The sequence below is a fragment of the Lytechinus variegatus genome, chromosome 11 (assembly GCF_018143015.1).
Source record: "Lytechinus variegatus isolate NC3 chromosome 11, Lvar_3.0, whole genome shotgun sequence".
In the NCBI taxonomy this organism is placed as follows: Eukaryota; Metazoa; Echinodermata; class Echinoidea; order Temnopleuroida; family Toxopneustidae; genus Lytechinus; species Lytechinus variegatus.
Window position 1 is genome coordinate 24,725,260 of NC_054750.1, and position 27,957 is coordinate 24,753,216.

The following is a 27,957-nucleotide window of genomic DNA, read 5'->3' on the forward strand; positions in this document are numbered from 1 at the left end:
CTTTTATTCAATTTGTAATCGAAAAGGTTCCATAATTATACGCATGTGGGTTTCAACACTTAGTTCTACTAATACTACAAAACTTGGAAAGATTGGATGTATCTTATACAGTATAAACAGGTGCGAGTGTTGAAGTGGATGTGGTTGGATATGTGCCCGTGATGCTATGGAAAGACAAAGAATAAAAGAAAGAGAGAAATTAGGGGGAAAAAAGAATAAAAGAAAGAAAAAAATATATATATTAATAATTTATCCATCCATGTATGTTACTTTTTAATGTACAGCAGACCTTACTACATGTTCTGTAGGTATGCTGATTTCACAGCATAATTTGATTCAAATGTAACCATTTGATATTCATCGTCCTCATTTAGAACCTCAGGGTTTTCGTAAATATCTTCTCCTGCTTGTTGTCCAGAACGTTGGTTGTATCGGGTATAATCCTCAGCTGTTTGCTCACTCTGCTTTGGCTGGGGTTCGTTGGCTGATGACGTAGGGGCCACATTGGCTTCATCACGTCTGAAACCGAATGAAAAAACCCCAAAATAGAAGTCTCATAATATCGAAACAAAAATTTACCATGAAGAGACAATAATTGTGAAACCAAAACATTATAATATAAGAAATACGTTGATTTTTGTATTTTGAAAATTAGTTAGATAATAACATTACAATAATCCAAATACAATGTTTTGAAGTTTTGGACAGATCAAAAGTTAAACAAAGTTCCATTTTGAACAAGAGTACGGAATATCATGGATCCTACTAGATCCATGGGAAGGAGAATATAAAGGACGGAATTTGTAAAGATGGCAGAGATGGCTAAATATTTGGATCACTAATCCCTGTTGAAACGTGACAGCACGATCCCCATGTAAATCCACGATTTCAAAATGCATGTGCATGTAATTTTGATATAATTTGCATGAATTAAAACTTAAAGTTGAGTCCCAGTCAGCAGTTTCATCGAATCCCATCAAAAATTGATGCTCTATTCGAAAGTGACAGATACAAAAAGACGTTGTCCTGAATTTGTGTTTGAGAACAGTAGCATTTTATTTGCATAAAATTCTCACTTTCAATTATCAACAAGTCAACATTCATATATTTCATTGACATTGATTATCTAACTATAAATTGCCTGCATGCAAGAGTTGGGCTTTACCATTTCTCTGCGTTGAGATAAGGCGAATTTTGTGTTTCCTGTTTACAATTTTGCATATATTAGCACTTTAAATAAGGTCCCATTCATCACATTTTTACGTATATTGTATTAAAGCTCCATATGAAGGAGGAAACACAAGGAAGACAAAAGGATTTTAGATATAGAATTCTGTTACAATTTTGTGCCTTTCTTGCATGTACATGTAAATGTAACTTTGACTTAATTTGCATAAGTTAACACTTTAATAGATTCTAAGTAACCAATTTCACGGGATGCTGTATTATATCTAACATTTTTTCAAGCATCTGATCACTTAAATGGCTTTGTGACCGTTTTATTTTGTAATTGAAAATTTTACATAATTATATATTATAGGTTCAAAATTATATTCTTGTAAAATAATGAGAGAATGGTGGGAATATCTGACTAGGTTATAGAGGGTTGGAGGGTTGAAACACTTCCAAACAGAGAAAAGTAAAAAGAAGAAGAGATACACAGCATGAAGGAAAGAAAGGAAGAAAGAAACAATAATAAAAGAAAGATAGATAGAAAGAAAGAAAGAAAGAAAGGGGAAAAAAAGAAATGAAAAAAAATAATGTATGCATCCCTTTCTTTTATTTCTATGTAGGGCGGACCAGGGTCCTGTAACACGAAGGTTACCGAGTAATTGTATATGCTTGACTTTTACGATTGATTGTACATTGTAGTCAATGTGATCAATCGTAGAAAAGAGTTCTACCATTGATTGCTTAGATTTGTGTCATGGGGCCCCTTGATATCATATCTATGTTTATGGTTGTTCAATATTCTTACCCCATATTCTGTAGGTATGCTGATTTCACAGCATAGTTCGATTCAAATGTAACGTTCTGATATTCATCATCCTCATGTAGAGCCTCGGTGTTTTCATAGATATCCTCTGCTGCTGCTTGTTGTCCAGAAAATTGGTTGTATCGGGTATAATCCTCTGCAGTTTGCTCATTCGGCTTTGTCTGGGAGTCATCGGCTGATGACGTAGGGGCCACACTGGCTTCATTAGATCTGTAACTGAATGGAAATTTATGTATTTTGAAACAAACAGTTTATGAATTAAATCATATCATGCCTACAGTTACAAATTACAATAATCCAAATACAAAATTTGGGAATTAAGGTGATCAAGAGTTAAAGAAAGTTCCAATTTAAACAACATGAACAAGGGAGAATAACATAATCGAATTCCATTTTTATTCTGAACAAAGGGAATAGCGCATTTTCGCTCAGTCATCATGGTCATGTAAGAATTATCATGGATCCTCAGGTTTATTTCCAATTCGTCTAATGCCAATTCGTCCAACTACCAACTCGTCTACTATCATTTGGTCTACCATCAGTTCATCCACTATTGGTCTAATTGCAAATTCGTCCACTCACTATTTCGTCTATTAACCAGTTGGTCCAATAGCCATTTGGTCCATATACCATTTGGTCTACTTGGACTAGGTGTTAGTTGTGCAAAATGAATGAAAATGAATTAAATATTAGAATAACTGGTTATGGGACGAAATGGTCATTGACGAAATGGTAATTAGACGAAGTGATGATTGGAATAAGTGGTTATTGGACCAAATGGTTGTTAGACGAAATGTTGATGGACTGAATGGCATTGGACTAAATGAAAGTAGACCATGTGGTGAGTGGACGAGTTGGCAGTAGCCGAATCGGCAATCTACCGATCCTAATAGATCCATGAGAATTTAAAGGACACGTATGATAAAGATGGCGGAGATCATACATCCACCATTATTGAGTAACCATTGCTAAAGAGTTTTGGCAGCTTCAAACTTTCCGCACTTGTGCCACATCACGGACGGGGATTGGACCAAAATCCGTCGCAGATTCAACAGGAGAAAAGGCAACCTTTTACACTCACATACTTGCACACGCCTATTTGAATCTACCTTAAAAAATTAATCAGTATTGTGCCAGAATGTTTCTTCCTTTTCTTTCCCAAACTTTGTGTTCTTAAATGGGCACATAATTACGGACGCGATAGACACGTTGATATATTACCTTTTACGTCTGTAGATGACGAGTCCAATGATTATCATGATGAGGAGAAGGATGCAAGAGACTGGTGTGACTATTGCACTATAATTCATTCCACTCTGGGCATCTTCTAAAATGGCTAATGATGAAAAAATAAAGATCACGACATTGTTTTGTTATTAAAATGTAAAAGAAATAAAATCACCCATATAGTAATTGTTAAAAACTAATTTACTCACATTTGAGATGACTGAGCTGAATTGGTTTCATTGCAGGTCCATTGACGTAGTAAAATTTCTGTAATATAAAAGAGAGAGAAAATATTTTATTCATGTGATAAAGATTTTTAGGTTCTGGGGAGAAGAAAGGCAAAAGTGACGTCAAAACGTAACCAAGCACCCATCCACGCGCACAGTTCCTTTATCACACAAAGGCACGCACCCGCACATCACACTCGCACACAACCATCATAATCGTAAGAAAACGATGATGTCCGCGAAAAAGGATTACCCCTTTAATACACAATTATGAACTTACATACTTAAACTTCAAGGCCAATGGCAAATACTATACTTCTTTCAAAATTTTAAAAGAAATACATAAAACTTCAGCAGAGATGACTTTGAGGAGAAAAGAATGAGAATACTAACCCTGCCTTTGCCGGTTGGTGAGTAAACTCGAAGAAAGCAGGTGTAATATCCACCTGGATTAAGCGGACCATTTGTAGCTCTGAGAATAGTACTATTCACAATACGTGCATCTCGTTTTGTTCTTTCATCATCTTCGCTACGTCCATCCGCCATGTTGCATTCTGATTGTCTCTCTATCACCGATCCGATCGTGATGACGTTATCGATCGGGAGGCTGAACATAGTTAAAATTAAAAATACTAAAAATTACTTTGATGCCATCAACATGATTAAGTTTGAAGGTAAGATGTGCTGTCCGCCTTCTTTTTTTTTTAGTATTTAATAGTGCATCCCGATTATTTTTTCTTTTCTTTCATTTCTTTTTTTTTCGAAATCTTGAAACACCGTCTACGGAAATTGTTAAGAAGATACGAGTGCCTAAAAAGGGCCCAAAAATATAACTATGTCATGTAATCTCAATCAGTGATATGACACGACAACGCTTTTGCGTTAAATAAGAAAGAAAAATACATACTGATTGTAATATCATACGTTAATTACCCAGTCATATTTGATGGTTGAAAATCTTATTAGGATCACGATGCAAAGAACTAGCCCATTTGGGTAAATGGATGTGGTTAAATAAGAAAGAAAAATACATACTGATTGTAATATTATACGTTAATTACCCAGTCATATTTGATGGTTGAAAGTCTTATTAGGATCACGATACAAAGATCTAGCCCATTTGGGTAAATGGATGTGGTTTTAACGATGAACAACATGTTCCATGGAGTGACCCACCTTATTTTAGCTGTTTATTCTGCACAAATTTTTTTCGAAACAAGACTGTGTTTATACTTTGTTTCGAATTTCCTTTCATCTTATTTGTTCTGACTACGTTTCTTCATTTACGTGTATGCAGACATTCTTTGTTTCTTGTTTCAAACATTTCTCGCACTGAAATGTATCATATACAGGAAGTTTCATCTTAAGCGCACCACATCCATGACATCATAATCACATACCAATACTTTATAGTTCGCTGAACATTATATAAACCAATCAAAGCTCATCCTCAATATTTAACCATTCAGTTTTCAGCATAATTCTACGTCATTAATTAAATCAGCCAATGAACATCATTTCAGAATTTGGCCTCCACTCCACCTAGGTTAGCCCTTTTGACATGATCGATTAATCAGACCCTTGCTCCAAAAGCACTATAGTATAGAAATTATTTTCATTTTTTATGTAATGAGTTAGTCATTTTTTCTTCATATTTACTGAAATATTTTCTCCACATCTTAAGATTTATACTACTGGATTTATCTATACTAGCAATTGGATTTTACTTATTGTTGGATTAACATTTCTTGGATTACATGCATCTTTTATTGTTTTCACCATGGTTGTTCAATATCTGAAATTAACTTTCGCGGTTTTGCAGTTAGCAAAGAGTCGCGACTCATGGGTTTCTCCGAACTCTAGTGGTAGTCTATCGCCAGTTACCGTTCTCCATTATTCAGTGGGCTTAACCACTTTAAGCCAAGCACTGCTACAATTTGTCTTCCCCTGCCTTACGTTTGGAGGTTTGGGTACATTCCTTCGGCTGCGTATAAGATAACTATATTTTCCTGTAAATTGATATATTGCTCATGTAGCTGAAAAGCTATATTCTAAGTGAATAATAATAAACCACCATATGAATTATGTATTCAGGTTTTATCTCTCTGCACACACCCATACACACACAAATATCTAAAGAGAAATGAGAAGGAAAAAAAATCAATTCGTCAATTGGACCATCTTCAAATGTTGAAATGATTTATTTTTTTTCAAATCTTAAATCTCATAATCCTTCCCCCAATTTCTCGAAGGGCAAATGTTCAGATTCTCTGATAATGAGAGCATACATGGATCTCACTTTACAATCAATGACGTTTAAGATGCCATTTGCAAATATACCTGTACTTACGATTTGAGCACTATCACTCTGAAGGGAGTTCCTTTCTGGTTGTTGGTGATGTTGTAATCACTGACATCATTGTAAGCATCGTCATCGGAATCAATGTTTCCCGAAGAATTGTGCAGTTGGACAACGATGAATTCATAGCAGCTGTGAATAAATTTGCCATAAAGAACAAAGGCAAAAAATCTAACAAATATGATGTCCACATCTACTTGTAAGTAAAAGACGATGTGATTAACGTTTCATGTTCGGTAACGTTGTTTTTTTACGATATACTGGTTTAATGTAACTGAGTTCTCCAATTTCCTCATGTTATTCCCATATAACGTCGTTTTAAGGATGCCACATTCAACTGGGCTTGATTGATTGTGAAATTCGTAGTCATTAATATGCCTATGCCTGATTAAAAATAACATCATATGACCATTGCACACAATTAGGAAAATTCTGAATGAATCCTACCTGATCTGTCCAGTCGATGTTGTATATGATGGCACGTTGACTTGAAAGCTGTAGCGGTCAATTCCACCAACAGCCTCGTATAGAACAGAAGGTCTATCAGGAACTGCAATGAGATATCGTCACTTCAATTGTAAGCGTGTAGGTATATATAGAATCCAACAATTGGGACATAATTATGTATATGTCATAAAAATAAACCAATTTTGTAGTGGTGTAAAAATGCACACATTTATAATGAATATAAGAAAGTACATGTACAACAGCTTTTGCAACGCTTTTTTATTATTCAATTACGCATGCAAGACACCCGAGACGTAGGTTGGCACCACTTTATTGTTGCAAAAGCCTTTATCAGGTAGGTGTGTTTTTGATTCACAGAGGACAAGTAGGGGTCCACAGTGCCTGATGAAGACATGTGACGAAAGCTCGTAAGAAATAATGTGGTGATGAGCTCCTTCAGGAGTCTTACATTCTTATCTTTTCTCCATACAAGTATTCCCAAAACATCGAATCGCCATGTTTAGAGTTGTAGCTTCCCAGTTCCCACTTACCATTAGATAATTGTAGTTATATATAGTAAGTATAATTTGTCTTTTACAAATCACTGACTCAACAAATTTTGCATCCCTTTTCCAGCTGTTATGGTAATCATTACTCATTTGATGTTAATTGTGGAAATTCAACATTTTCAAATGCAGTGGTACTCCAAACACCTACAGATCAGGCTTCAATTGACCATCGAAAGACACAAAAACGCCACATCGGGACATGACCTGGAGCCACTCGAATCAACAGCCAAACCAGATTTAAAAACAACTTTAAAAATCCTCAGAGTTAAATTTTACTATTATTTTTTTCAACACGGTAAACGAAGTTCAGCCAACGGCTGTTCTTCTGAACGGCCGTGCATACATATTAAAATCACATTACATGTATATGCAATTAAGATACATAATAGATATACAGTTAAAATATCTTCAATGTTACAAAGAAAAAGCAAACAAACAGAACAAACATTTCTTAGCATAATATAATGTAGCACTAAAATACGTGTATAGACATGGCTGCGGGAAGCGGGTGTGCTTTTTTTTTTCTTGTCAAATTGACATCAGCACCCCCAGCCAAAAAAATCGTTCCCAGGGCCCTGTGTATAGACATACCAGCGTTGAGAGTGGTCTCGGGTGGAAAGTCAATCCAGTCATGGATTCCGAAGTTGTTGGAGCAGTTGATCCTGATGGAGTACGTTGTTCCTGGAAGAAGTCCTGAAAGGCTTACAGTTGGCTCGGTGTTGATAAGGACAGATCGGTCTATGGCGTCTCCTGTAATAAATGCAGTGCACCTATCAAAGAGACCAACCCCATCCTCTGTTATCACCCAGGATACGACGAGTTCAGTGGCCTCTACGGTGACGATATGAGGTTTGATCAAAACTGCAGAAGGATCAAACACATTGGGACCAGAATTTTAATAAAGCAAGATGCCAATTGCATCTTATGCTATCTGGGACCAGTTTCATATAACTTGTCAAAATGACAAATTTGCAATACCAGGTAAAATGCTTCAACCTGATTGGTTGATAGTAAATTTGTTATGCAATCAATTCCAGCAAGCCAGGCAATGTTGAAATGATCACCTAAGAGTAGGTGTTAGCATTTTACTTAGCAATCAATTCGACATACACTTTACAATCTTTGTGTGTGATCTTCCCCCGTTGTAGATTCGTCGTTCTTTGACCACGAGGATGTTTTATCCAGGGCGATAAGTCGACGTTTGGCCAATCTTGTTTCGACCAAACTTGCTACTACTGAAAAAGAAATTCTGTGAGAATATAAAACGTAAAATCTAATTTTGTGATGTATTTTTACATATAGTATCATAAAAAAAATCATATTTGAACAATTTCTCCTATATTCTTCTTTAGACTTTTTATCTTTCACCCCCTTCCCCCTGGATGTGGAATTTTTTTAGTCATGCGAATTGTCTACCCAAATCGGAAAGATGGAGCAGACGGAGGCAGGGCAAAAATAGTCCGATAAACATGATAAAAGACCTTACGGATTTTCAAAATTAATTTCTACGCCTTTTCCGGTCTCCTTCAGATAATTCCTCACCCTGATTTGCGTTCATTTAAACAATTGATTGATTGATTGATTTTATTCGTCAAGAATATCACAAGAGATTACAATGAAATTGAAGAATACCTTGACAGGATAGCCCATGAAAGCCGAAAGGCTTATTTCCAATGGGGTCCTATAGTTAGTATAAAACATTAACATATTGTAACAAAACTGGAATATGTAAAAAAGATAATAAAATACATACATGTTACATCAGTCAAATAATATGAAAACATCTGAAGCAAACAACAATCCTCCTCATATGTGAAACAAGATTATATTTTAACATGCACTAATGTATACATTATCTAAAATAGTAAAAACCAACAGTACAAAATGTGTGATTTTCAATGAGTGTATGACTGTGTATATCTCTGGATAGAATATTGATAATTTCATCTTACATTCCTCAAATTGAGCGAAAAAAATATTCATTATAAAAGGTGATATAAGATGTCGCATTTCCATACCTAGAAAGTGACCTGTTTTCGTAGCACTATCTGATTCAAGGTTCAATGTTCTATCGTTGGCTCCTGCTCGGTACAGGTACGATTCCCCACTACCTGTAGCGTATACGACAGCACTAAACCTGGGGTAGATCACCTGTCCGTCGTCCGTGATGACACGATCACTTTCTACGGAGTATCTACCGTGGGTAACAACACACCATCTTGAGCACATTTCAGTTCCGTTGAGTATATTAAGAGAATATTCCTCTATCCATTCTATCTGCAACAACACCAATAACATAAATAATAATGATAACCATAGTAATGAAAATAATAACTAATGATATTGATAATAATAACAATAATAATATTAATAATAATTATAAAAATGACAATATTTTCATTGTTAAAATTTGAACATGTATTGTAAGTTTGATTCATTTTGGGATTTTCGTTTTATCTCTTTCACGTTCTGAAGCACCGTGAGCATTTATTTAAGACGGAAAGTCTTCAAGTCTACACAAATCTTACTATTATTAGTAATTGTAATAATGACAATAGTAATAATGACGATAATATCAACAACAATAATAAGAACAATGGATTGTTTTTCATGGTATATCAAAAAGTTTTCACTCGTTAGTTTAATCATTGCACTAATCTTCAATGCTATAATTTATGCAATATTTATTCTGAGCCATCCAATAATAAATATTATATTTGAATTCAGTTAATTCAGCGAAAAACTGATTATCAAATTCAGGAATAAATCATATTTTACTTCATACCTGATGGAAATATTGTATACATTAAGAAATAAAATGAAAGTTTACCCTTAACTACTTTGTATTTTACAATGACCTTGCCAATTAGATCACAGTTACGGCACCCAATTTACGGCGGCCATACGTCGTGTGTAAAGCTATAGGGTTACACCAAAGCCGAATTCTTCCGAATAAATTCAGACCGATTTTGCCGGAATGTGGCCTTATTCGGTTTAGATACGGTGATTTCAGAATCTCTTCGTTTCTGATTCGAGAAGCTCCCCGAATAGTACGTATGACTGCTATATATGTGAACGTGGAAATTAAAAATATCAAATCCACATCAAAGAATTATACTGCTGTACAATATAAGGAATATAGGCCTACATTTGGCATCCATTACGTTCGATATGATACAAATTTAATTGATTTTAAAACTTACTGACAATGATTGATAGTTTTGAACAACCGAAATGTTCTTCAAGTATTTACACTCGGAGGTGATTTCAAGATAGGTGGTATCAATGTTCGTCAACGTTGACAATCTGTCAGCTTCTTGTACAGGAAAAACTGTGCTTCTTACATATTGTTCGATCGGAATGACTCGAATCATTGAAGGGTCAGAATAAATCATGCTGTCTGAGGTTTTCCCTTTGACATACTGAATGACAGAAATTGGCTTGTCTGCAGAGACGAAGGTCATGATTTGAGATGAAATATCAACTGTAATATAATCACCCATGTTCATTTCCAAAGCAGTTCCGTTGTGGAAGCGTACCGTTGTGCTATCCCGACCAGCTACTATCTGAAATAGATATCCAGAACGTCTCATTGGAAATGGGCTTAAAACATACAGTATTCCCCATGCTTCAAATGGTGCTAATTGTTCTGCTAGATGGTCGCAGAAGTTGATATCGTCGGGAACATTGACACAATCAGCGCCAACTGTTACTGTAACGGATGTGTTTGCGACGACACGAGAGCCAGTTATATTTGTATATTTTGGACGAAGCTGCAGAGATTCGAATGGATGAAGAGTGTATCGCAAGATGTCACCATTGTAGTATATGGTATTCTTAAACTGGACAGTAGAGTTCAGGAAGATTTCAATCCTTGCTTTCTTATTTAAAGCAGATATCGTGACTGTACCCCGATAATCTTTCTCGCTTCTCATAATTGAAAACAGTGCTAAGAAGTATTCCTTACCCAAATACTTCATGGGTACAGCAGAAAAGGCATCTGATGTAGCTTTTGCGATGTTATATGAAATAACTTTTATATCGTGATCGGATGTTAGAACAACTGTAGAGTTGATAACATCGGTTTTTGTTTGTTTGATCAGAGAGTTTGGTAGAGTATAGTTGTACGGACCAGATCCAGTCGGCAATGTTATTTGATCTTCAAACGACTTTCTTGGGAAAAGTACACGAATGTATGTTTCATTTTCTTCCAAAGCCTGGATAACAACACCAATGTCATGATTAACACCGTCTTTGTTTGGCATCGGGGCAAAGATGTACTGTCTATTACTCTTTGCAGGTATTGTACAGAAAGTCAACATACCTGTGAATCAATATCGAGATTAAAGAAAATAATCCCTTTTTTCAACATCATTCACATCATAACTAAAAAAAATCATATTGGTCACAAGATGCTCTTTGACCTCGCTACTAATATTCACTAATATAAATAAATGAAATGTATATTCATCAGCGAAGGCCAACGGAAGAAAAATCTAGATTTGGCTCTGATCAAAGTAATTAGAATGAACGAATAGTTTGAAAACGTGTTTAAAGCAATATATGCATTGATTAGACAATGACAAGACCAATCTGTTTTATGAGAAAGTTGTGAGACGGTTAATGTAACCAGAAATATTATCAATATCAAATCATTCCCATCAGTAGAAGCAAAAAAAGGGTCTTCAACCACAAATAAAGGATTTCGCTCCAGAAAAAAAATAGAGAAGCAAAAAAAAAAAAGGTCTTCAACTTCAAACTCGTCAGGGACGACAGAGATACGTCCCTTGCATGGGTTGTGACTCGTCAGGGGGGTCTGCCCCCCCCCCCATTGGTACGCTAGTGATTCCCATTGTAATCTTACCTAAAGAAACCAATATGAGAGAGGACGAACGAATCCGAAACGCCATTCTGTAAACAGGAATATATATTACAAAATGATTCATACGCGTGGTCATAAACTATCAGTCTTATAATAAACTATCTTTCATGCTAATTGTAATAATGAAACCAGTCTCTATTAAGAGGAGGAAGAAGAAGAAGATAAAAGATGGAGAAAAGGAAGCAAAAGGGAAGGGAAAAAACAAAGAAGAAGCAGAAGGGGAAGAAGAAGGAAGAGGAGAAACGACGAAGAGGAAGGTGTGACAGTTGCTAAACCCTAGTTTGAAAAAACTGTAATGCAGCACGAACAATTTACCAATCTGTTACTCATTATTTAGAAGAACAAGAATAAAAAAAGAGCCAAAAAGAGAGCAAATCAGAGACGGTATAGACGCCGATGACGACGAAGAAGAACAAAAGACGAAAAGTTAATGTTCGAACTTTAATATACGGAATGGAAATAGAGACACATACCTGCCACAAAGCTATTGAATGAGGATGTAGAACTCTCGAAGTCGGAGAAGATTTAAAATCAACAGTCCTTGAGCCTAGAAAATCCGCAAATGGCTCTCAAACTTAAGTACACTCCAATTTAATAATTTTTTAAATTGGCATTTGATAAGTCACGCCCATAATTCTTGAAATTGTACACGGCCTGTCATGCTGCTTACGATTTTATGTACCTCTGTGTATGAATTATGGATAACGTTAATACCTATATAAAAAAGGTCACCGAAAGCAACAAAATGTGAATATGGAGCATAAGCCGTGTAAAAGAACAACTTTTCGTCAAAGATAAGATGCAAAATGGACACCGGAAGAATGGTTCATCGTATTAACCTACATTATGAATAGATACCATTTTCTATTAATTCAAACTAATTTTTTTTATTAGAATACTCGTTGTGCATGGGCTCCGGGGGACACCCCCCCCCCCCTTCGAATATTGAAATTTGTGTCAAGCATGTATGTCAAGATCCTGTTCTACATTGATTCTCTGGTGGTCATTTTGTTGTTCAGTATGAATTGTATAAAAATGTCTTGGTTTGATTTGGAAAAGAGACATATTATGTATGGTTCGAATTGCTTTATATCGTTTACTTATATGCTTAATGTTTGTTAATGTTAATTGAAACAGTGCACCACGCGTGTACCTCCACTTGCCATAGGCCATATATAGACTTACTGTCCAATTTGGTAAAGCCATGGTCAACCCCAAAAACCAAATTTTCCCGAATAAATTAGAAACGATTCTGCCCGAATATGGCCTGTTCGGTTGAATTCGGTGAATTTTGAACCAATTGGTTTGTGTCTTGGGGAGCTCCCGAATCAGATAGGTCTGGAATCAAAAAAAGAATCGCCAAGAATTTACTCGAATCATTTTTGGCTATTTCCGATCAAAGCCAAATGCAAACCCAAAATAGTATCAAGAAAAAACACAATTGGCCAAAATCGAGCCGAATGTTGCCCAGGTGCTCAGGTGACGACCCGAATGTCGGCGCAAATCGGAAAGAATATGACAGAATGCGCCGGGTACTACTCCACCAAATCTCCCCAAAAGAGGATTTAGGAGATTCAAATATGTCTCCTCTCGTAGAAAACATGTTACATTATACATTGAAACTACATATACTGACGGAAAAATACATTCAGCCACTTAAAAACCACTCTGATACCAAGTGTTCATATCTATGCTCTTGACACCACCTGTAATTGAGGGGGGAATTTAACACTTATAATATTACATTCACCTATGACGAAAATATATCATCAGTGTTTCTTTCAAGGGGCCCAGAAAGCAAATTTGATTGTTATCAAATTGCTCAAATTTCATGATGCAATAGCGTTTTAAGAACAATATTGTTAGTTATTTCAGTATCATATATTTGTAATTTGCCTGAAATGCTGTTTAGTTTTGGCTATAATTACAACTGCAATCAGGAAGTGCATACGTACCTGCGATAACTTAATCTGTCATGGGATCTATAGGTAATAATAGCGGAGGTTTGTCGAGACAACATTTTTCATTAAATGAACACAACTTAAAGTAAATCAAGGAAATGACATTCAATATCTTAGTTTCAAGCATCAAGGTCTGAAAGTGACCATAAATAGAGATTAGAGCCTTTAGGTTCCTCTTAGATGAATTATAAAATATTCTTAACACGAATAGAGGATTGTCCTGAAAAAAAAATACCCAAAAGCAGTTCAAGAGTCACTCGGCTCCCTAAACTTGGGAACAAATTATTCCTTACTATGTCCGTATCCTCATATTTTCAAATACACATAGGTGGATCCGGAGACTTAAAATATGAAATAAAAGAAAATGGACAAAGAGAAAGATAGGGTCACAAAGGAGAGGAAATAGATGATAACAACAAGAGGAAAATCGAAGAAGGAGAAGAAAGATAAAAAAGGGAGTGGTTGACTAGAAAATATAATATTTTTAAAGTCACTAAGCAACTAAAGTATCTCTTGCATCGTCTATTCGGTAAAATACACATCCCGGTAAAGAGCATTGGAGGGGACTTAAAATATCCCATTTCAAATCAATATTGAAAAATATCTCTCCTCGCAAAAACATAAATTTAAAACATGTAAATGCAAAGAAACACATGATTTTCGTTTATATTTTGTTTGTTACTTGTAAAGCTATACTGACTTTATCAATGCGCAAGAACGAAGAAACCCACATACAGTGAATACTAATGATTAAAATCAGCAAATACAACTGTTTTAGATGCGCAGGAATGGAAAATCATAGTCAGTGAGCAGCACAGTCCATAATTTTGCTTGGCGGAATAGTAGAATTTGTGCTCAGATTCCGTCATTTCTCATTGATGATACTTGTATTTATCAGAATATTGATGTCTATTATTGCAACATTTTGGCATGACGCCAGCTACGATTGACCAAGGGTATGTGGAGTTTACAGGGCACAAATGAGCAATTCAGATTCCCGCTCACTCACGTGTTAAATCACAGCTCATCAAAAATGATTGAAAAATAACTGAGATAATTACAATTTACAGAACAACAAATTAGGTCGATTAATCGGTTATTGTACAGCTCATAAAATTGATACTCGAGCTGAAACAAAACTAACCAGAATTTCAGTCAGTCCACAGCGAGAAAAACTAAAATATTTTAAAAACCAGTTCCGCCTATCACTCTCCCCCGTTTCTTTCACAATACACACACACACGCACCCTCACACACACGCACACACACCCATCACACAAACCCACACACACACACATACTCATATATATATATATATATATATATGTATGTATTTGTTTATTTATCAATATACGTTGGTGTGTGCGGTTTTCCCACTTTCTCTTCTTTGCAAAGCAGCACCACCACCACCACACCACAGCCAAAAGGTTACATTTCGTAATTCCGAAGGTTCGTTATTCCGAAACACGTTAATTGCCTATACTTCGATGTTTGTTAATCCGAAAACGTAAAAGGGTTCGTTAATCCGAACATTTGTGGCGTTATTCCGAAGGTTCGATAATCCGAAAACGAAATAAGGTTCGTTGTTCCGAAGGTTCGTCAGTCCGAAAACGAAATAAGGTTTGTTATTCATTTTGTTTTCGGACTAACGAGCCTTCGGAATTACGTACCTCATTTCGTTTTCGGGTTAACGATCCTTCGGAATTACGAACCTCATTTCGTTTCCGGACTACTGAACCTTCGGAATTACGAACCTTCGGAATTACAAACCTCCGGAAATAGGAACCTTCGGAATAACCAAACCTTCGGAATTACAAACCTTCGGAAATACGAACCTTCGGAATAACCGAACCTTCGGAATAACCGAACCTTCGGAATAACCGAACCTTCAGAATAACGAAGCTTCGGAATTACGAATGTATTCGCAGCCGGTTCTACTACATAAACACCCCCCCCCCCCCCGGTCCTTGTTCTCTCTCTCTCATACACACCCACAGATAAACACAATATTGTTATTTGACAATCCGGGACCCACGTAGCATTAATCGACAAAGAGAGGATGAACTTGGCAATCTAATACTGTAACAGTCAAAAGTTACTAATTCAATCAATAATGTGATCATATTGTGCTAACCGGGGAATCTTTCTACCCCCTTCACATATAGAACTATAGTTAGATTTTATACCGAGCTATATTATACAGATATATCAGGCTTTGAGAAAATATAGTGGGAATAATCGTGTATGAAAGGCCGTCATGGAATTAAATTTTCTGCATGATGATGTATACCCGAATCCACCCTCGTTTTTTCAGATTTTCGGTAAGTAATTTGAGCAAGAGATTGTATTTTATTTCATTTATTCATTTTGGCGGATAACGGGTCAAGGAGGCATGCGCAGTTCAACGTTGTGGAACATATCGAGCATGAACATGCGCAGTTCTCCCCATGAAAGTATATCGAAATACATACCGATCTAGAAGAAAACTATACGGAGCTACTTGCAGCAATGTGCTTTCCTATTGAAATTATACTTTGTCACATGATCGCGAATTGACCAATCGTTTATCTAGAATACTCATGAATATTCACAAGAGGGATATAAAACATCGATTATCATGGTATTTTTGAAAGTCCAAGGAGGTCCCTCAATGATTGGTTAACTGTAAGTGAAAGAGAATGTCCCCAGAAGAAGGTTAGTAGACATTCACACATATACACACTCATCCCAACCAAACAAAAAGTATTAATATTTTTAGCCGAGTTTTGCCCCAACAAACGTGGCACAATAATCCTTCGCGTTTCCGCGTCTACACGCAATTAACATAATGTACAGGAAATAACTAGGCCTTCAGTTAGCCTAGACCTGTCTGACCACCCTTTCACACTGTAAAATAATCGTAATTTGAATGATGATTCCAGTGAAAAATAAGGCTAATGACGAATATTTAGCACGTGTGAAACCAAACTAGAACATGATTAGAATCGCGAACGCGAATCACAGTCACGATTACAAGAGCAATCATCATTACAATGATTTAAGGGGCCTTTTCACACGTGAATCTTGAATAATCATTGTAATGAGGATCGCTATTGTTACCATGACTGTGATAAGCGTCCGTGATTCTAATCATGTTCTAGTTTGGTTTCACACGTGCTAAATATTCGTCATTAGCCATATTTTCACTGGATTATTCAATTTTTTTTACCTTGTGAAGGGGCGGAATATTCACTATGAAAATGCCCATATTCACACTAATGTTATATACCATCATTTTTTATGATAAATGTGAATTGGGATATTCGTTAGGTCTTGACATCTACAATTAGTTCGATTCAGTTGATAAAGTGATAACAGTACCGTCATCAACGTAATTTTTCCATCTATTAATCCTTATAAATTCAGAACAATCTAAAAGGAAAATATATTTATTTTCCATAAATATTATCACCGAGAGCTAATAAGAGTTTGGTTAAACGACTATATATATAGAGAGAGAGAGCGAGAGCGAGAGAGATTAGATAAATGCAAATAACTTGTGGCAACTCTCTTGTAGTGAAACATATGAAAATGAGAAAATTTCTCTCTCACACACACACACACATCCTGTGAGTAAATCTTTTTCAAAACACCATATTGCCAATTAAAGGATTTAGTGACCTTATGTTTCATTTTTTAATCCGGCCGATAGGTTTGAAATCACTCTTCTTCTGGCAAATCTGATGTCTCCACATGATCCCTAAAATGAGTGATAAAAAGTCATTGTAAATTTTCCTGTTTTCAATCTGTTTCACTCCTTTCCGTATAATGGAAGAACATAAATCTTGTTTCCAGATTTATCCAAACTGTAATTGACTCACACAGGGTGTGTACAATTAACACCCTCAATCACTGGGTTTATGAATATTCATGAATAAATTATTAGACATCAAACAACCAGAACCTGGGCTCAAATGATACGTGTCAAATTGACAAATCTAATTATGACGGCATAAACCTTCATGAATAAATCATTATAGTTAGAGTAAGATTCTGTTTTCAACTCCACTCAAGATTTAATTCTGATGGGGGGGGGAGCGAGTATCCCATCGCCACAAATCATTAGACCTAGGCTTGCAACAGAAAACTTTAAGGCCCGTGTTCTGAAGTGAGGTTTAACTTAGACTCAGGTTTAAAGTTGTGGTTTAAGTATGGGAAGCCATGAGTATCAATTTTTTTATGAAGTTGTACGTTTCTTATGTTTACTGTGCTCTTTCCTGATTCAACGATGGTGAAGACAATCATCTATTTATACTTCCTAGACAATCATGAATGATTTGAGAGCCAAATGAGCTGAAATTTGATATCTCTACTGTTAGTGATTTATGTGACAATTGGCTGTCCATATTTATCCATAACTTTAAACCTGAGTTTTAGTTAAACCAGACTCCATAATACAAGTCAACAATCAACAATTTCTAATCGAGATCATAGATGCAAGTATGTATTGATCACCAGATTGATATAAAAATTGTAAGATTCGTCCTTTCCATCTTGATATTGATCACAAATATTTGTATTGTGAGACTCTGACTTAACCGAGCTAATGTAATTATGTACGCGTGAAGTGTTCCATAAGAGCAGGAATCTGCAATTAAACGCATCTATACATGTATATCATGCATTTACTGAGTTTGGGTTGAATTGAAGGAAGCAACTAATCATTTTAATCATTATATTAACATAATCATAACCATACTTTTAATAGATTACTTAACAAAATGTAAACTGCGTCAACATGCTAAGTGACTTGGACCCGTGCAGAATCAATACTAGTGATTTTACAAAGAAAAATCGTAAATTTATAGGATGTTTACCTTTTAAAAACAGACGACGCAATGATTTAACAAACCAAACGCATGTATACAGTGATGTGTAACGTAGAATTACAAGTTAAATGTAAAACATATTAAAATATTATAATGATCTTTGTAAAAATACCAACGGACTATCGTGTTTTTACGTTAATTGCAGTGCAAATATCGTCGTGTTCGTATTGTAACTTAATGGCGATTTTTATGTTAAATGAATGTTTAAATGGTGGGTTTTTGTTACAGTTATTCATTTTTTCTTCTTCTTTTTTTTCTGGGGTGGGGCATTTTTACAGCCCACCGTAATTCAACAATTCATACTGTTTGGGAGTCCTAGCTGCCAATAATAAATACTGTTTTGTTTTGTTGTTTTACAGTTTTATTTTCAACAGTGAACTTTTTATTCCGTAACGATATTTACCAGCGATTCGGTATAACGACTTTTTGCAGCTGTGTGACTGAATAACCTTGATTAGGTGTGGCGTCATTATCCTGCTCTTGACATTTGCCCCATCTGTAAGTCCCAATTTCCAAGTAACCTGATCTAGTCACTAGTTCTTAACACGCTGAAGGTCCATGTTTCTACACGGAGATATATACACCCAGGCTTCGACAACGCTTGATGCAACACAATTATGCCAAATTATACGAGATCGAAGATGAATTGCTGGTACTCAGGGTAGTACCACGTGGGAGAAGGGGAAACTGCTAAAATACCTGATTGTATCAAGTGATCAGATATAAATCAAAACGGGATTAAGAAAACAATGAGGAAAAGAAGGAAAAAACATGGCTAAGGAAAATTTAGGACGGTTCCTAGCCCCGCTATGTTTTTATTGAAAAAAAGACGTCATGTTTAGACCCTTTTGCCCTCACTCCATTCTTTACACAATGGCGCCACCCCAGATTGTACATTACGTAAACACAGAGGTCCGAATTCTGAAGTCGGGTTTAATTTAAACTCAGGTTTACAGTTGTGGTTTAAGTATGGACAGCCAATTGTAACATAAATTACTAATGGTAGAGATATATTTTAGCTCATTTGGCTCTCAAATCATTCATTATTGTCTAGGAAGTATGTATAGATTATTGTCTTCACCATCGATGAATCAGGAAAGAGCACAGTAAACATAAGAAACGTACTTAATAAAAAAATGATACTTTTGGCTTCCCATACTTGAACCACAACTTTAAACCTGACAAAGTTAAACCTGACTTCAGAATACGGTCCAGAAGATGCAAATGATAGGTCCCTTCAGATAACCAGTAATAGCCATAGGGCTATACATTACTTCAGTGAACTGGTTAATTACCACTCCAACTAGATCCCACACGAATTGGACTGAATTGTTAATTAAAGATTAGTTTCTTAATGAGAAAGTAATTAAACTTCATCTGTACATTGCATTTCGTTGTGTCCCAATCCTTTTAGCTTATTCAAATTAAAGACAAGCAAGCACAACATGCGAGTTTAAGCAGACTCGGTTGTAAGATAAAAAAGGGACCTAATTTAAAAGCTTTAGATAATTGAGAAAACTGTGAAATAGCTGTATGCATTATAAGAGAGGGCCAAGCGGGGTAAACAATCAATCCATTTTACTTGTTTCTATTCTACGAAATTCAAAATGTAAAGTTTGGAAAACTCAGGATTTTGATTGATAAAAAAAACACCTCTTTTATGAGAAAAAAATCAAGCGTTGAAAATGTTTTATGTAATACTGCAACAAACAGAGCATTAATTCAGATTTCCAGGCAAGCAATATATATACTTATACATTTATATACATATGCGTGTGTGGGTGGGTTTGCGTGTGTTTGCGTCATTTTCTAAATTTTCCTTTCTCTTGTTGAAATTTTATTTACAGCTTTTTGTGCACTCTGATGCAGCAAATTAATTACATACATGTGCACTCCTCACATGTAAGTTGGTTGGGGGTATACATGTAGGCCGAGTACTGATGCAAAATGGATACGATCAGGAGCAATATTCAAGTTGGACATTTGTTGTTTGAAGATTTGCATGGTGGCATGCATGTACAATCGCTGATGTGGTTAACGGTACACCATGTGGAAACAGCTTGAGTAGTAGAGCTGATGAGGAGATGCTGGCTTGAGTAGGCGAGTAGAGATGATGAGTAGTCATGGTAGTAGAGAGACTCGACGTTTCGGGCAGGTTGACTGTTCGTCTTCAGGAGTCATCATCAATTCCTTCTGGTTTACAGTCCTTTTCTGGACTACTTTCAAGAAAGAATACTCTACTCTCTTAATCTCCACTTTCTCGCCTATCCATTTCTTCTCTTCTTCTATCCACTGTTTCTATAACACTCCACATGGTGTACCGTAAACCACATCAGCGAAGTTTGACATGGTTTTCGATATGTTGATAATCATATCTTTTTAAAGTTTTAGATGTATTTATTTTCCACAATCTGATAAAAATAGAGGTACAATAGCATAAATAAACATTCAAAATACATTCAAACACGAATACAAAAGGGTATATTGTGAATGCAGTAAATATCAGAAAGTGGTTGGATTAACAATATGCCTCAAGACCTTTCAAGGGTCAATCCCTATAACAAAAAAGAGCTACCAAAACAAAAACCAACCGGGGGGGGGCGTATAAGGCAATTTTGTGAGGCCTGAGTAGAGGATCGGTTCTTAAAGTTTCACTTTTGTACATTTCTTTACAGGGATTTCATTCCGTCATCATTTGCTTCATTAGTTCGTTAATGTTTATTGTAAAATTATGTTGTATAACAAAAATGAAGATTTGTAAAGTTCATTGTAATCACTTCCCTCGAGTTTATGAAAAATCGATTTTGATGAAATCACTAAAAACACATGCTTTAAAAGTGTATATACATATGTGTGCATAAGTATGTTATCGATAATAGTTTTAAATTAACTACAAGCATACGCACACGTACATAGCTGAGCTTATAGTGGCAGTCCCTGCAACATTCTTAAATCGTTATGTTATATAAAATAACAAATAACTTTGGTCTTTGGTTTGATTGTCAGATATTTGGTTATGTACTCTATTGTTTTGTCTTTGTTACTTTGTATATGGAAAAGATGCAAAAATCACTCAAATGAAATGAAATACTCACTTTTATTTTCATTTCGAATAAGGGTGATATCAGAAAAAAAATCAAAGTCCAAGAATAGTTGGAAACGAGGACCTATCCTGATCGAGGGACACCCCCTAAAACTTTCAGGGTTCTCCGAATCTATTTACCATATATTTACCTAATTGGACCTCGAGGAGGAACAGAAACATTAATCAATTGCTCTGAATATGGTGCTTCATTCGCATCTTTTGAAGTGTTTATATAATTAATCTTGATACTTTGTGCAATGTGTTTGTTGTGATTTCTAAATATCACTTCTATTCAATTTCTAAAGTAAATAAAACCAAACCAAACCAATACCATTTTGCAGTTCAGTATATAAACAAGTTTGTATATATTTTCCAGCTGCGTGACTGAATATCCTTGAGTAGGAATGACATCATGACCCTGTTCTTGATTTCATCCCCGCTCGATTTCCAAGCAAGCAGAAATAAATCCTTATATGGAAGACCCACCGGAACAACCATATCAAAAACTTTCCAATCTGTCGAATGGTGCCAAGTTTTCTTTGGTCCGAATAAAACAATCCATGTGCTCTAGGTGGGTGTTTCATAGGTAAACTTCGTCTCTTGCCAACTCGTCCACTCATGAATTTTAAAAAGGCCCGATTCTGAAATACTTCAACTTAAGCCACATTTATCGTGATTCTGCAGGTACAAAGATATATTATATGTCTAGGCTTTTTTCTCTCTCTCTCTCTCATTTAAAAGGCGACCAATTCCAGTGGCATGTGTCCGAATATCTCATCACTTCACCCCATATCGCACAGTTGATATTAGTCCGATGTGCAAACCCTCCACTCGAGTAATGGGTCTGAATTGCAGCCTACTCTTGCCTTGTGTAATTACAAGTTTTGTACGTGCTAGTCTTTGCGTGGAGACACACTGATCCATGTTTTAATCAGGGTCTGTGCCTGCAGATTAGGTTGATATAGCGATGCCGATATCAAGGGACACACGAGAGTGCTCATGACGGTGAACTTCGATCGATCGAGTATTCCTTTTCAAAGATCTAAACGAAAATGACATCGACGCCTGGGAAGATGTTACATCCAATCCAAATCCTTTTCCACCAAGGTACCCTCCCACCATGGAGATGAAATAAACCCACCCACACAAATGCGTATCAATAATACTGGAAACCAAGATTACGTCATCACATCCGGGAGCTACTTACTCATCAGACAAAATTAGGTAGGGTCTGCCATGTATAAAGCTCGCTATATACCGTCACAATTTTCAGTATTACATGCCCTCCTCGTTGATCGAGACAGTTATATACACCGGTCGGTGCGTGTTGACTTTCTTTGGAGATAGCTTATTGTTGAAATCCGGATTTTCACTAGGTTTAAGAAAGGTCTAGAATTTTGAAGCGCCAAACTCAGGTATGTAGCCTACTTTGTATGTATTGGCATTGCTAGGAGGTAAATTAATTAAAAGTGCAATTGGTCAATCGACAAATGGGATACTAATAATTTTTTTTATTTATCATTTAGTCTGGCTAAAAAGCTAATTGGAATTCTTGATCATTGCGGTTGTTATTTAGGGGGTTTATATGAGTCTTATCAGAGATGGAGCAAAATGTTTATTTTTTTTTTTGCATAATGTTAACGATTTAGAATAATGTTTGCCGCCAAAGTTATCAAAAATAATTTTACAAAGTTTTTTAACTTGTTCAATATGAGATTCCTCACACACCATTTTTGCGATGGTCAGTCTAAGATTTTGTAGAAATGTTTTATGGAAAATTTTACATTCGATTTTTTTTATTGTATTAAATAAAAAAAATCACGAATGCAAAATATAATAATGACACTTTAACAATATGATTGCTAAATGTTATGTTTTGTTTCTTGATATTACTAAACCATAGATTTTTGCATTTCAAAATATGTTTTCTTAACCTTAAGCTAACATTGTGATTTCTTTGTAATTGTGTTAGCTTGATTACTGCAGAGTATAACAAAAGGATCTAGAATTCTCACTCAGAAATACTGATTTCCCATTCTGTTCTTCATCCGTTTTCGCTTCCCTATAGGAGCAAGATAAGGATGATGAAAGCGTTTCTTCTATCCCTCGCATACATGGTATGCACCATCCCAATGGGATGGGGATGTGTGTCTGGTGCGGGTCCATCGTGGGAGATATCCAAGCCTGGCCTTGGAAGAGGCGGAGGACCGACAGGTGTAATGCCAATACCAGGTGTAGCTCCTAGACCAGGTGTAGCTCCAAGACCAGGTCCAGAAGGCCCAGAGGTGAGTTCACCCCTACTCATTTATATTCATTTTTTCCCACCGAGACACGACTAATCGATCACATTCGTCGATCCTCCCATAGGCATATTCATCTGGAAAGCGTTTCATTAACGTAGTATGTCGGACATTGTATCCGACAAGTCTTCTGTGTATACTTATTGTGAAAGCCATTGGAAACAAAATTTCTTTGCATGCATACATTGACCAATAAAAGATTCTTGAAACTTGATTCTTCATCCGTCAATTCATAGTGACAGTCCGTGCTTCTATACCAATAAAAATCTAGTAAAGTTGTCAGATCTGACAACTTGACGGACGAAAAATGTCGATGAAACGCTCCCAATTAAGAATTCTCGTACTTCACACGCGCAATCGAAAGACTACATATCCTTATTAAAGGGATGCTCCGGGATGAAATTATTCATATTTAAATAAAGTGAGTAAAATTCACAAAGCAAAATGCTGAAAATTTCATCAAAATCGAATAACAGATAACGATTAGTTACTGAATTTTAAAGATTTGCATTATTCCAGTGAAATAGTTCTAGGCATGTCTTCATGAATATTCATTAGGTGGGCTGATGATGTCATACCTCCACTTTCCTTTTTCTTTTGTCATTCCATGAAATCATAATTGTTTCATCTTTCATAAATGATGTGTCTCCATTGTTATGAAATAAATTGCAGCAAGAAATTACTAATGCACTTATCAATTGTCAATCCATTTGTTTAAGGTCTTGGTAGAAGCAACTTGAATAAAGCTGATTTCATATAATAACATACGAAATAAAAAAGTGGGGATATGACATCATCAGCCCTTCTAATGAATATTCATGAAGGCATGCCTATAACTGTTACATCGAAAAATGCAAATCTTTACAATTCAATAACTTCGTTATTTGTTATCCGATTTTTATCAAATTTTCAGCATTTTGCTCTGTGAATTTTGGCTCTGTTTATTGAGATATAAATATCTTCAGGCCGGAGCATCCCTTTCATTTCAATTTCGTTTACTCATATGGTTATAATAAGGGGGTAAGGAACCGCGGCATGAGTCGGGGGGGGGGGGCTCCACATCTTCTCCATTCTTTTTTCACCAACCATGTACGAAAACAAGAAAATGACTATAAAATGTGATTTTATCCACATTTGCATGTCTAGATCTTGTTTATGAAACTTGAAACTTATTAAGCGACAATTTTAGGCCGTATATGTATGAATGATTGTCCATTTGTTCTCCCCCTCGCTTTCTTCCCCCTTCCACTATCACATCTATTCAATCTTTTTCATTTGTTCTTGCCTCCTCACCCCTGTACCTCGCCATTCTCAACCAAAGGGACCAAGCCGTCCAAGGTAAGGAAATTTACTTTTGAACCTTATACTATTAAATCATTCTAAGCATGCTAAATCGATTAGTAACGGTAATATAAATGTACAAATAGAAAGTACCAATGATAACATTTTATCCTTAATTCAATTGATAAACTAATATATTTCCTTCATCGTTGACCACGGTTGTCAGTTTATCGAGGCTCAAAGCTAAAATAATTATTACGCATATTGAAATAACAATGTTCTTCCCTTCGTGTTCTGCGCTACATGTATATGAACGTTGCCCCTATATGCCTGTTATGTTGCGAATTCACTTCTTCTTCTTTTATTTGACCGATTATATAATATTGCCCACTAATTTTCAACTGAAATTACTTTTTTGGTACCTGATATAGTTACTGAACCTTGGATATTCCCTTCTAAATTCCAATGATTAAGTTTCCATTTTTTTTTTTTGGGGGGGAATAAATGTGGAGCTGTTACTTGTCTTTCAACTTAAACTCTGAATTCCTAATGTACCCGTCCCCTATAGAAAAATAACCCGCTGATTCTTTTTTATAAATTATACATTCAACACAGAGTTAGATTTTTTCTTCGGAGGGAGCTTTTTTATCTTAAATTTCCACAAGAGAAATCTGCAATTTAACGATGTTACAACCACATTCTATAATTATTGTCTTTTAACTTTGAACAGAATACCCGAAGAAGTTGCGAGATACTTCGCTGGATTGATCAGCAAGGAAGAAGCTTTCGCAAGCATCGATCTTGATAATGATGGCCTGGTAGACATTGACGAGTGGATTGTGGAAGGCGGTACCGGGTCGGAATACCTTCATATGCTTCGTCGACTTGATACCAATGGTAAGAAGTGACGTGAAACTGCCGGGGCGTTGGGAGGGGCGTTGGCTGAGTTCAACATTATAGACCTCGTGCATAAATATCACATCATAACCTCATAGCGCCCTCACTCAGAAGATAAACGAATATGCGTAAATGGAGTTGTCAGAGATGCGCCAGCTGCAGATCTCCAACGCATGCAAGGCAATGGCTTCAGCCTCTAAGATGGCGCCATGACGCCAATGTAGAAGGTCTATTTGCTTACACATGCGCAACCACAATTTTTTTTCAGAACAACCCTAGATTTATATTACTTAACTGATCGTATGATCAGGCCTTATCAATTTCTAGATTGCCATGCTATGACAAAAATTACAAAAAGGTTTAAAAAGTCGAGCGGAGAGTACTTCCTCAGTTTTCTCCAAGAGCGCAGTTCAGCTAGACTTTGCGCAAGTTGGTCTTGGAGCAAAAACGTTCATGTCATGTCGGTTTTTAAATGTGTCAGGTGCTGCGTTTCCATAGAAATGTTTTATTATCAAGTGTCTCACTCTTGGACGATGTGATAGAACTGGGGCCTATTTCATGTAACTTAATATAATATTAGATTTTCAGTAACGATTTAAAGCTACTGAAATCATTCAATTTGATTGGCTGATCATAAATTGATTATAGAAACCGCGCATGTGTTTCCATAGCAAGTCTTTATAAACGGACCCCTGCATATGGAGTACTTATCACTTCCAGAGGTATTTCTAGTCACGACCGTTGTGCTGGTAATAACAATTTAATCCACAATTGCTCAGTGATTTTTTTTCATTTGTTATGCTTTATTATTCTGGTTAGTATGTATTGAATATTTGGTATAGCGATAATCTTGTTCGCTTTGCGCCATTGGCGATGATAATGATCGTGGCCCTAATATAAGATACAAATGAACTCCAGAATTCAACGAAAACAATGTCATTCAATCATCATTTATATAAAACACATACTATTATTACTATCAACTATTATGATTTTAAAACAGGAAGCACATTTTACGTACGTCTATGTTAAACCCATTATTATAATCAGACAAAGTGAACTAATTTATGCGAAATTACCTTCAATATCGTTTTCCATCACCGTGTCTCATTAATTTATATTATTACTCTAACTTACAGACGATGATATGATCTCACTTGATGAGCTACAGCCATTCAGTCTACCAACCGAACAGGTGGACAGGACTCTCGAAGAAGTGGCGGAAACACCGAATGATATTCCACCGGAGAGACCAACACCTGGGAGCATACCTCGAGAACCCATCCCCAGAATACCGAGACACTACAATCCTCACAATCCTAGGGCAATGCGCGACCCCCGATACAGGTACCGGTTCCTACCTCGTGAACTCCACTCCAACACCGTCTTGAACGTGAATACCAAATTCCTTGAACGATACAATTGATATCAGGTTATGAACAGCATTGACTTAACCTGGGAAATGAAATCGGATCAAGTTAACCTATATACCGATCCCCCGATATTACGTGAACCTGGCCGGTCGATCTCCAATATATCGATAACTTGGAGAATTCGAAAAAGAGAACTGCCTGGTGAAACCGAGGATAAGATCAATTTCAAGTCTAAATAATGGTCTGCCTATGAACATGTACCTTCATTTATCATGTCTGCATTAATGTTTGTGGATCATTTTACAAAAATAGCAATAAAGACATTTCATAAAAATTTCATCATTCCTGACTTGTGTACATAGATTTGTATTACAGAAACGAAGGGCGTCATAATTTCACAGCCAACAAAAAAGCCGCTTCATTACCGACCGAATTGCTTGTCCATACGTCGGATCTATCGCCTAAAGATTATAAAACAGAATGTA

The 27,957-nt window shown here is 36.1% G+C and overlaps 3 protein-coding genes across 4 annotated transcripts; 1 reads left to right on the forward strand and 2 right to left on the reverse strand.

The window, feature by feature from the left end:
* Positions 1-272: 272 nt before the first annotated feature.
* On the reverse strand, positions 273-3,473 carry LOC121423428. Its single transcript, XM_041618764.1, has 4 exons — positions 3,433-3,473; positions 3,218-3,332; positions 1,979-2,212; positions 273-519 (listed from the first exon to the last, which is right to left on the reverse strand). The coding sequence occupies exons 1-4, from the start codon at positions 3,461-3,463 to the stop codon at positions 294-296; spliced, it is 606 nt and encodes a 201-aa protein (XP_041474698.1). The 5' UTR covers positions 3,464-3,473; the 3' UTR covers positions 273-293.
* A 49-nt stretch (positions 3,474-3,522) lies between these two features.
* LOC121423492 lies at positions 3,523-10,328 on the reverse strand. The gene is made up of 7 exons (XM_041618841.1): positions 10,029-10,328; positions 8,844-9,102; positions 7,417-7,686; positions 6,257-6,359; positions 5,801-5,941; positions 3,844-4,057; positions 3,523-3,546 (listed from the first exon to the last, which is right to left on the reverse strand). The coding sequence occupies exons 1-7, from the start codon at positions 10,326-10,328 to the stop codon at positions 3,523-3,525; spliced, it is 1,311 nt and encodes a 436-aa protein (XP_041474775.1).
* Positions 10,329-22,920: 12,592 nt separating this feature from the next.
* LOC121424462 lies at positions 22,921-27,867 on the forward strand. Of its 2 annotated transcripts, none has more exons than XM_041620157.1 (5): positions 22,921-22,941; positions 23,690-23,906; positions 25,243-25,259; positions 25,933-26,099; positions 27,239-27,867. In XM_041620157.1, the coding sequence occupies exons 2-5, from the start codon at positions 23,703-23,705 to the stop codon at positions 27,523-27,525; spliced, it is 675 nt and encodes a 224-aa protein (XP_041476091.1). In that variant the 5' UTR covers positions 22,921-22,941; positions 23,690-23,702; the 3' UTR covers positions 27,526-27,867. The 2 variants fall into 2 exon arrangements, with proteins under 2 accessions (XP_041476091.1, XP_041476090.1); XM_041620156.1 differs by lacking the exon at positions 22,921-22,941 and adding an exon at positions 22,948-23,036.
* Positions 27,868-27,957: the final 90 nt, after the last annotated feature.

Bases quoted from the DNA above. Each gene is read 5' to 3' on its own strand.
- LOC121423428 (XM_041618764.1), bottom strand. From the start codon at position 3,463: ATGAAACCAATTCAGCTCAGTCATCTCAAAT. The intron at 3,333-3,432 runs GTGAGTAAATTA...TTTCATCATTAG, and splicing joins TCAGCTCAGTCATCTCAAAT to CCATTTTAGAAGATGCCCAG. The intron at 520-1,978 runs GTAAGAATATTG...ATTCGGTTTCAG, and splicing joins GCATACCTACAGAATATGGG to ACGTGATGAAGCCAATGTGG.
- LOC121423492 (XM_041618841.1), bottom strand. From the start codon at position 10,328: ATGGGTGATTATATTACAGTTGATATTTCATCTCAAATCATGACCTTC. The intron at 4,058-5,800 runs GTAAGTACAGGT...AACTATGTTCAG, and splicing joins AGAGTGATAGTGCTCAAATC to CCTCCCGATCGATAACGTCA. The intron at 3,547-3,843 runs GTTAGTATTCTC...TCTTCTCCCCAG, and splicing joins CACCAACCGGCAAAGGCAGG to AACCTAAAAATCTTTATCAC.
- LOC121424462 (XM_041620157.1), top strand. From the start codon at position 23,703: ATGATGAAAGCGTTTCTTCTATCCCTCGCATACATGGTATGCACCATC. The intron at 26,100-27,238 runs GTAAGAAGTGAC...TCTAACTTACAG, and splicing joins TCGTCGACTTGATACCAATG to ACGATGATATGATCTCACTT.